Source organism: Saccostrea cucullata, unplaced genomic scaffold, assembly GCF_032062105.1.
Source record: "Saccostrea cucullata isolate Sc308-1 unplaced genomic scaffold, CSIRO_AGI_Scuc_v1 ctg18110, whole genome shotgun sequence".
Lineage (NCBI taxonomy): Eukaryota > Metazoa > Mollusca > Bivalvia > Ostreida > Ostreidae > Saccostrea > Saccostrea cuccullata.
Genome location: NW_026925830.1, coordinates 1 through 10694, shown reverse-complemented (window position 1 = coordinate 10694; position 10694 = coordinate 1). Strand labels below are relative to the sequence as shown.

General features: G+C 31.9%; 1 protein-coding gene across 1 annotated transcript; it reads left to right on the top strand.

Moving 5' to 3' along the window:
* The first annotated feature begins 6405 nt into the window (after nucleotides 1-6405).
* LOC134269866 (piggyBac transposable element-derived protein 4-like) lies at nucleotides 6406-7895 on the top strand. Its single transcript, XM_062752055.1, has 2 exons — nucleotides 6406-6837; nucleotides 7567-7895. The coding sequence occupies exons 1-2, from the start codon at nucleotides 6486-6488 to the stop codon at nucleotides 7707-7709; spliced, it is 495 nt and encodes a 164-aa protein (XP_062608039.1). The 5' UTR covers nucleotides 6406-6485; the 3' UTR covers nucleotides 7710-7895.
* Nucleotides 7896-10694: the final 2799 nt, after the last annotated feature.

The window sequence follows — 10694 nt, the reverse complement described above, 5'->3', positions numbered from 1 at the left end:
AAAATTCCCGAAACACCATTTTGTCCATTTAAGCGTTGATTTTTGCATGAATTTTGGCATTGACGTCCTTCAGGGGCAGGCATGCCAATAAATAAAATTGTGATATTTTGATAGATTAGGGTGTAAGGAAAAACTTAAGATAAGATTTTTAGGGGCAAGCCTGCCCTGGGGTCAAATTCACAAAAAACTACAAAAAATAAGGAAACCTGATTTTCATAATCTGCATTAAACTTATGCCATTCAAACTTATAGTCAGACTAGCTCAGTTGATTTATGCACTGCCTTTTACACCTTGGATTCTTTCTTTTTAAAGTTGGGGGTTCGAATACACTTAATACAACACTTTTAATGTTTAAAATTTCGCTTTTTCAAAGGATATTTTAGTTCTTTTATAGACTTGTGTATCTTTCCTTTAATTATCTATCCTTTATCCTTTATCTATCCTTTCTGCATGCCCATTCTTGATATAAGAAACACTAAAGAGATATCACATCGTAACAATGTCAATCCAATTGTACAGTTGTCAGTCAGGCGGAAAGAATCTCAGTATAAGCACACTTTCTCCGAGGACAAGAATAACTCACTATGTGTTACTCAATACAGGTATTCTTGGCAGCATCGAGCTGCGATGAATTTCAATTGTATATATATATATATTCCTTACTATTTCATCACATTAATTTTGGCTACATATTTCAGTAAATGCACTCCCTTGGTTTCATTTAGGCCTGTATAATTTGCACACATTAATGACATGTTTTATAATATTCACAGATAAAAAGCCTTAGCACTAGACATTAAGAGTAGAATTTCAGAGACAGTAGTCATTACCTTTATGCACAATACTAAGTAAAGACAAATATTAATTATTACTTTGGGAAATAACAAACAGAAAATCAATGAAAGGGTTCCTCCTACCTCTACTCCCAAATAAAGATTTTAGGAAAACAAACTGTTTTATGTATTCAGCCTAATGTCATTAGTTGGAACGGAAATGTCAAGCTTTTTGTAGAAAAAAAAACCAAGCCCGGTCCTATAGGTCAGATCCCTGTTTATAATGAAGTGATCCTTTACTTGTTTTAAAATATAGCCCAGAGATAGATCAATGTTTCGGTAAGATATTATATGGACAAATTGCTTTGAATGGTTAAAATATCTAGAGCAGTCAAAAAGGGGAACATTGAAATTACAAGTATTTTAATGTATCTGTTTAAGCATTTATATGTAAAAATATTTGATCTTTAAAAAACTATTTTTGCTCAATGCCATACTTTTTCGTATGATGAAATGTATGAAACACAATAGCTTTTGATTTGGTGTTTTTAAGATTCGATTTTCGCTGCATTGGTCTTTCAAGGATTTTTCATCTTTTATGCTTTTTTCTCCCTGGTTGTCTTGATGTAAAAATAAAATTTGTCCAAAATCAGAACTAAATGGTAACTGGTATTTGTTTTCCGTTTTAACAGTGATCTTTGATAAATCACTAGTAAAATAAGATTTTGCCGGCCTTGAAGGCAAGATTATTTTTGAGCTATCCATAGACATTTCAGTGGAATCTGGTATCTGGTATCTACATGTCCTTTCTTGACCCATGCATTATACATTGCTTGTCTCCTGTCATGTCCCGTAATCTTGTCTCCCTTCGTGAAATTCTCCACCTATAATTTCTTTAGCGGCCGAAGTAAAAAAAACACTCTTTCCCCTCATCGAGATCATATGGAATATGATCTTCATCAGGACTCTCACATTCCATTAAGTCCATAATGAATGTAAGTTTGTTTCACAGATAGATATTATAAAAGTTTAAGCTTTGTCACTAATAGAGGTTTGTCTTTTTGTTTAGGCTCAAATTACCACCACAGAAACAATTTCTGAAATCTAAAAAAAAAAAACGAAACAAATGCGTCACTAGTCTGTCAAGTTGTATAATTAAGGAAAAAACTTATGGTAGGTTGTGGATTTATTCGTTAACAATTTTCACGAGAGAACATGTCCTGAATTTTGATATAATGTTCTTAAGAATTGATGGCATATTATCTGATTTTTAAAAAAATAAAATGCGTCTGCGTAGTTTTAAAGCTACAATACTGTAAACGCAGTATAGTTTGTAGTACTATTTTTACACTTTATATAGAAAAAGAAAAACCGTAAACGGTTCTAAAGCCAGTTTTTGGGAAATAGTTTCTTTGAAAAGGATTAAATAACTTTTTAAAAAAAACGTAGACGAATTAGTCAAGAATTTCAAAATGCCAATATAAGGTGAGGTTAAAACCATTGAGATATCAAAAATCAATCTGTCTAGTCGCCAGTTAATTTGGAAAATAATTTCTCTGTTTGCTTTCATATTGCCAGAATGTTGCGTTTATGGTGTTAATTTACAGTATGTGGCCATAAGTGAGTCATAATTGCAGTTTTACGCTATATATTTAATTGAAAAATCCATTTTTATAAAAACTTGTTGTAAAACCAATTTTAGCTCAATTTTCACTGAATCATGCAGAATTATGCAAATTTTCTTGTCTTAAAATGAATAACAAAATGAGACTCAAATCATTGTGAATAAATTATAAAACTGTCAAGACAAAAATTTCTAAACTTAAATTACTAAGATTTCTTAACAAATTGAAGTCTTGAAAAAATTCTATTTTGCGCTTGACCTGTGATTTCACTGCAATGCCTAAAGATAAATTATTTAGAAATAATATGAAGAAACTACAAAGAATTCTGCATTTTATAGTGTTTTAGTCATAAAAAATGAGCAAAAAATAACACTGCAATAGTATTTTAGGAAAATGCATTTTTCAATGAAATATATCGTGGAAAATAGAATTATGACTCACTGACGGCCAGGTACTGTATTTTATTGCAACGTCATGTGTTGAACGTGATATCACCTTCACATACGAGTATAAATATCTTTTACATTTGGACTTTAAACAACTTGAAATGAGACTGTTGATATTCTTGACTCATTTACGTTTTTGTCAAAAGCTTGCCTCGTTTCAAAAACAATATTTTTTCATACGTATACCAAAAAAGACAAAACATGGATATGCAGTTAATTATGGTACAGTGTACTAAAAGGAAAAAGAAACCCAGCTTAACATAATATGCAATTTTCTTTTGATCGCCTGACCGAGAATTACGAAAACTGGTCAGAATCTTTGTAGCTATGCTATCAAATCAGTGTTCAGAATTACTCACAATCAGCCGTGAAATGTAAGAACGGTATGAGGGAAAGTGCAACCTCTTGACGAAAAGTTTATTAACCACTTCTGTGCCACATGGCCGATTTTGGGCCGATCACACAGTTGCGTAGAGTGCCACGGGGCCGATTTTGGGCCGATTTTTTTATTCGGTTTGTGGATACGCATTTCAACTATTTAATGTGAATTATCGTTGCACATTAGTATCTTCGTGATGTATTACTTTTTAATTTAATCGCAGAAAACTGGTAAATGAAAAAAAAATGAATAAAATTAAGTTAATGACACTTGTAAATGATTATGATATTTATTGATTTTCCCCATAATATTCTGTGTACGTTTGAAAATAAACACATCAATACACTATAATCTGTGCACTTAATATGTTCATTAAATACACAATTTCTTTCCCCAAAATTATTTTTACCCCGTTTAAATTTAGTTGGTCTTTATGCCTACAATTTATTTTTTGCCTCAAAAATAAGGTGTTCTACAAATAACGTCATTTTTACGTACATGACGTCACAATAGCACGTACGTGTTATACCAGACGCTGAGAACGATGGCTGGTGTTTGGTTCAGAGTTATGCCGCCTGAACCGGTGCCAAAGAAACCTTTTACCGGCAATCCAGGCCCAAAGAATATGCCACCTCGAAATGCAAGTCCCTTGCAATATTTCCTGTTGTTCTTCAACTTGAATCTTATAAGAGAAATTGTTCGACAAACAAACAGGTAATTGTATTTTTATATATAAATATATATATAATTATGTAACCTTTTAAATAAAAAATTTAGTTTTACTTGTTAATTAAGCGCTTTTTAAAAAAAAAATATTTCAAAACGGATAGGTATATTGGGATGTGAAAATATTCTCCGGTTATTTATCCTGTAAGAATTGAAAAAAAAATTGTCGATGTATATATTTTTCTACCTATATTGTTAATAAACGTTCAAAGTTTGCTTTTCAAAGTCTTGTGCACTTTGTGGGACACAATTTTCATGATTTTAAGAAAACATAGTCATGTACACTTGGAATATTTACAATAAAAAATGTCCCTATTTAAAAAGAAATAACTCCGGTTTTAGTGTCTTTCATAAAGTTGGTCAACATTCACCGTGTATATACATGTATACACTCCACATCCGTATATTCGGGATTGAAGTGTAATTTATTTATTGGGGAAATTAAGCTAAATGAACCTTTTACAGCGATTGATTTTAATATCTTAAAGTACGAAAAACACAGTAATTTCTCCGCTTCCAGATACCAGTACTCCACCAAACGCACTTGCGTTCGATTTGCTGGTACTGCACTTACCCCTCCCCCCCCCCCCCCAAAAAAAAAATTAATAAACAAACTAGTGTTTTGGTTTTGCTTTCTTTAATTCTAATCTGACTTTTCTTGATTGCACTGGTGTATATATATATATATATTTTTAATGATACGACACAAAATTTCTACTTAATTAGCATATCAAATTTAGTATAAAAAGTGCAAGGATATCTTATGACTATCACATTTAAATCAATAATTTTCACATGAAAAAAATCTTAGCTCTTTTATGCTTCATGTAGTTTGATATTCATAACTATGATAACAAGTACTAGTACATATTGTATGTTTTTAAAAAATCCTAACGCATTTTCCCTTCCTTTATGACCTTCTTTCGATCTGCTTTTAACGACAACATAAATGATTCATGAAAGTATAATTTTTTAAATCAATATTTAATAATTATTTCAGAAATTTTCTCTTGTATGTATAAAAAATATACCGTATGTACAATTTATACACAATTTAGGTATGCTCGAAATCAGATTAGAAATTCTTTTCTGTCTCGATTTTCACGAGCAAGGAAGTGGGTTCCTGTAACAATCAGTGAAATGCAAAGGTTCATTGCTGTACTCCTGAATATGGGTTTAATCAGGAAACCAACCATTGCGGAATATTGGAACAAGAGGCATGATAGCCAGTTGAATCGATGGTTCATAAGAATGTTCCCTAGAAACCGGTTCCAGCTTATTCTGAAATTTTTTCACATTGTTGACAACAGGAAAATCCCAAAGCGAAACAGTCCAAATTACAGGTGAATTTTGCATTTCACCCTACGAACCAAAATTTTCTTATTACGTATAATTTGTTTAATAAAATGATTCAAAACTAGATGAACGAGTCCTTTAAATATTGAAACTCTTTAAATCTAGGAATAAAGTCAACAAAGTGCAACTTAGGTTGCGTATGTCTTTAAATGCAATACTGATAACAAAAAACAAATCATAAGGCCACACAAATAAAATTTTAATGTTTTTCGGACCCACGCGCTCGTATTTTTTCAAAACTGTACAAAATATAATTTTTTTATCTATATTTATTGTCAATAATATACAAATATTTCATAATGATATATATAAACAATTAATCAGCTATTTTACATATTTATCTATATCATTTGAAAAGTTGGTGATATCATAATAATATTAGTTTAAATTTCCCGCACCATGGGAATTCAGTACTATTTCATGTTTCATTTCCGCCACATTTATCGTATTTTTAATCTGCTTACTCTGCAAATTAAAAAAAATATAATTGTCTGCTCATTTTTTTTATGCTCTGCCTTAAAAGTTTGCTCATTAAAAGTAATACATGTACTGTTAAAATTTAACCGCTAATTACCCGCTCTTACTTTTTTTCATTAAATGTCCGACGAACATGAAATTCAATTGTGTGGCCTCATGAATAAATATTACTTTACAGACCTGATGGCAAAATTCGACCACTCATCGACCACTTCAGCCGTGTCGCCAATTATTTCTACACGCCGGACAGGAATATTTGTGTTGATGAGTCATTAATTGGCACTAGAGGTCGAACCTCAATGCTGCAATACATACCCTCTAAAGCTGCAAAGTTTGGTGTTAAGTTCTGGGTATTGGCTGAAAGCGCTACTGGATATGTTGCTCACTTAAAATGCTACTTGGGTAAAACCTTTACACCAACTTCAAATATGTTGCAAGGAACAGAAGTAGTATTACAACTTTTAAAAAATTGTAATTTACTCCGGAAAGGTTACCATGTTGTTTGCGACAGCTTTTTTGTAGTTTTGATTTGGCAAGAAGGTTGATTGACATGGGTACATATTTGACAGGGACACTACGATCCAACAAAAGTGCCTTTTCAATCAAAAACGCATATGTGGGACCAAATGAAAGTGTTTATGTCAGACAGGGTGACATTTTGGCCGCGGCTTACAAAGGAAGGGAGGGAAAAAGCCTGTAAGAATGTTAAGTACATTCATGAATGCCGAAAACTCCAACGGAAAGCCAAAAATAGTACATCATTACAATATGAACATGGGGGGAGTTGATGGAGCTGACATGTTATTGCATTTTTACAATGATAATCGAAAGTCAACTAAAGTTCGGAAGAAACTTGAGTTTAATATCATACACAGAATGTGCAGTAATGCATATATTTTGTATAAAAAAAATACGTCAGACATGCCAATAAAACCCAGATTGAGATTTGTACAGGAGGTTATAGAGGAGATCAGTAGAGAACATCATGCTAATAGAGGAAAGCCTGTTAGAGGGGTGATTAGGAATAGGAATATTGGGATACAACCTATTCAAGGTAAATAAACTTTGTATTATTTTAACTCTTTACAACTTAGTGAACTGTTATGCAACATACACTGAATGTTCACGTCATAGAAATAGAAATTTTCCATTTCCCCGCAAACACGTTTTAGCGTGGTACACGTTTCTCTAAAGTTTAGCGTAAATAATATTCTGCAGTTATATTTTAATACATAAATAACTTTTCTTATTTTTTGAGATTTTTGCAAGTATAAAATAGAAGGAAATTGGCATTAAATTAAAGATTAAATGAACATTTTGAAGTGCGTGAAAATGCGTGATTGCGGGAAACGGTATATGCGTGATTTTGCGTTAGAAATAGGAAATGGTATATGAGTAAAAATGCCTGACTGTAGGGAAAGGGGTTAAGTTATATCTTATGGTTAATTTGTTGACACCCCTCAGCCTAATTAAACATAGGCTACGGTCTCTGAAGGTCTGTAACATAATTCAAATTTGCATCCTTGTCGTTTATTTTGTCCACATTATATACATAAAAACAAGTAAAAACTATTAATAAACACAAGTACGTATATGGGTATGAAATTCTGTGAATGGTTTGTTGACCTTTGATTGAATAAAATTGATAAACCTTTAATCTAAATAAATAATATTTAAATCAGACTGTCTTTAATCTTGAGACCTAAATCCATTTTTGAAGATATATGATAAGTTATAGCTTGCTGTAAGGGAAGCGAATTATTAACACTCTTTTATACTGCAGGTAACAAAGAAAAGGATTGCATCGTGTGTTCCGATCGCTCAACAGGGCAACGACGACGATCAAGATCGCAATGTAGAAGTTGCCGCAGAGGCCTACACTTTGCCTGTTCGGACAGGCATGTTTGTCCAGAAGAAGAAGAATAGTTTGGACTTGCGGCACTTAATTATGTTTTTATTTTTTACCAATGTTGGATTTTAGCAATCTGAGTAAAACATAAAAGTACTTGTCAATTCTACAATGTATCATTACAAACTTTTTTTTTTATTATTTCCCGACACTTAATTTTATTTGATGTCCATCACCGTGCTTCAGGATAATCTAAAGTAAATCCCCGGCCGTCACCACAATGTGACGAATATATCCAGGGTATCAACATATCATTTAATTTCTATGAAATACTTGATTCTGATTGGTTGAAAAATTCTTTTGATACCTGCATCAATAAAATCTAGTTCGTTTGCACTAAGCAGCCGGAACTACTTGGCAGTCTCTACATGTATATTTCCCGCTTCCAGGTTACTTACTTCTTGAAGGAATAATAAAATAATTTTACTTCAATAAATATTTTCCTGAATTTCGAAAATCTGTCCGTTATGTTCCTGACTTATTTTCTACTTTCGTTTCTTGTTGAATTATCGCCCTTTGCTAAACAAATCAAATCGTCTGCATAACAACAGTACAGTTTTGGGAAAGAAAGAGAGAAATCGACATAATTTTGTAAAATGTTTGGCTTTGAGATGTCTGGTATGAACAATAGAATTCTGAAGAAACGTTTTTTATGCTACCAAAGAGAGGAAAACCATTAATCTGTTAAATTTTGGGAAACGGATGATCGTGAAAAACGACACTGCATGAATGAGGACATATTCGTTTAATCTAACACAGTCGACGGCAGACTCTTTCAGTTTTACAGCATTGACAGGTTGTGATACGTACAGTAACATGTGTATTTATGATATATTCAGATGAAAAGATGTGCAAATAGAAATCCAAAATTTCTGTGACCAACTGTTAGGATATTTGAGTAGCTTCCCTTTACATTTACAAAACCTAGATAACTTACCGGGGAAAATATACCGATTGGGATAACACAACAGGTAAGTTTTTTGTGTTAAAGAACTGTAAATTATTTCAGAGAATGTTGGTAATGCCACGACAATATTTGAGAACGTTTCCTCGTTTGAGCCATTTTGAATTTCAGCAACGTTAACGTTATGTTGATGTATTCGTGCGCACTGTTTTTGATGCGTAAATTCAATAGAAAGCTGAAAGAAAGTTTCGTTTTATTTATTCAAAATCATAATTAAATGATAACAAATGAATGTAATATTTTTTCCTTTGATCGATGTATTAAAGAAAAATTTGGACAGAAAACTTTTTCAGCAATGAGCGGAGCGCATTGAGGGAGTTTTCCGTCCAAATTTTTCTTTGATACATCGATCAAAGGAAAAAATATTACATTCATTTCTTAAATGAAAAGCCATACTTGGGGCTCGCTTTGCACTAGAACTTACGACTAAGACCAAAATTTAATTCTGTTTATAACTTATTAAATTTGTTTATATTGAAAATCGTTTTTGAAAGGAATGGAATAATATATTTTACAATGGCATTTTTAAACAAAATCATTTATTTTGCAAAAATTTATAATCACTAAAGAGTTTGGGTTTTCGTCGTTGGTCCAAACTTCTCATAAGCAGGCCCCGATCTCTATTTTTCGTTGCTCAACAATATTATAATAAAAATTATACAAAAAAATATATAAACATAAAATAAATAAATAAAATAAAAATCTAATAAAATATGGAGCTCAGATGCGCAAATTTTAATGACCAAAACCTAAACTATTATGATGCTTGATATTTTTCCCGGAAGATTGTATTAAAAAAGACAGGTGCGATTTACGTTATGAATAAAACGTAATCGCGTTTTAAAATAACGTCACAAATGTCAAAACGTCATGTATCTACGTATGACGTTACGTATTTGGCAATTCAAAGATTTACGTTGGCATCTATCTTTTCACACATACTGATGTTATACTAGTACACATTATATTCCTGCTAACAATATTACATGAGGACATATTGATCTTCAACACATAAAGCACAAAATTACTATTTTTAACAACATTAATTTAATCATTGAATTCATATTTTCGGATGTAGTCGGTCCTTAAACACATCTGGCCGTGCCGTCAAATTGAATATAGCGCGTTTTCATTGCTTTTATTTAGATTATCTAATTTCTCCTCTACATAATTCCTTATTTCGTCAATCTTTATTGTGAATTAAGCGCTATTCAAAACTGGTATGTCTAATAGACGTAAGAGCCATTTGTGGCTTTGCAAAGATAAATAATGCAAACAAACATTGAAAGGGGAAAAAAGACAAGCTAATTTAAAACGCACATTTGTTGCATTTAATTTACAGTTATTTAACAGTGTAGGGTTATAGTTTTTCAATTTAAATTGGTACAAAACAACATACATTTTGGTGTTCTAGAGTATTGAAAATGCATATAATTCCTTCAGGGTATTCTAACGCGCGGTGACAAGGTTTCGCGTGTGTTATAGAGATTTAAACGTCATGGATTGTTAAATATTTACATTCGCTGTGTTTTTCTTGTAAACCAACTGTGAAATTGATTTGAAAACCATTTTCGTGTATACTCAAGGAAGGTATACTCAAGTGTAGAAATATACACGGAGAAACGTGCACTAACATTTCGTCATAATAAGGCTACAGCGACATTAATAAAAGTGACGTGACAAGTCTGTGTGATTCACACACAAATAACTCACAAAACTTAAAAACATTCCTTAATTATAAAGAAAGAAAAAATTATATTCCATAGATTACACTGTGTGCTCCATTGATTTAATTTAACGAATAAGTACTGCAGCCTGGTTTATAATTATCTAATCACTGAAACATATTCTTACATGTATTCATTTCTATGTAATTGTTGTTTAATACATTCTATTCTAAAACATGTAGCTTCTTTTACATTGCTGATTAGTTCTTTTCTAAGAGACTCTTTATAAGATTGTAAAGCACCATAATATTCCCACAACCTGCTGACAGATTCCAAGTATCTGCCAGGATAAGTCGCTGCTATCTGAAAAA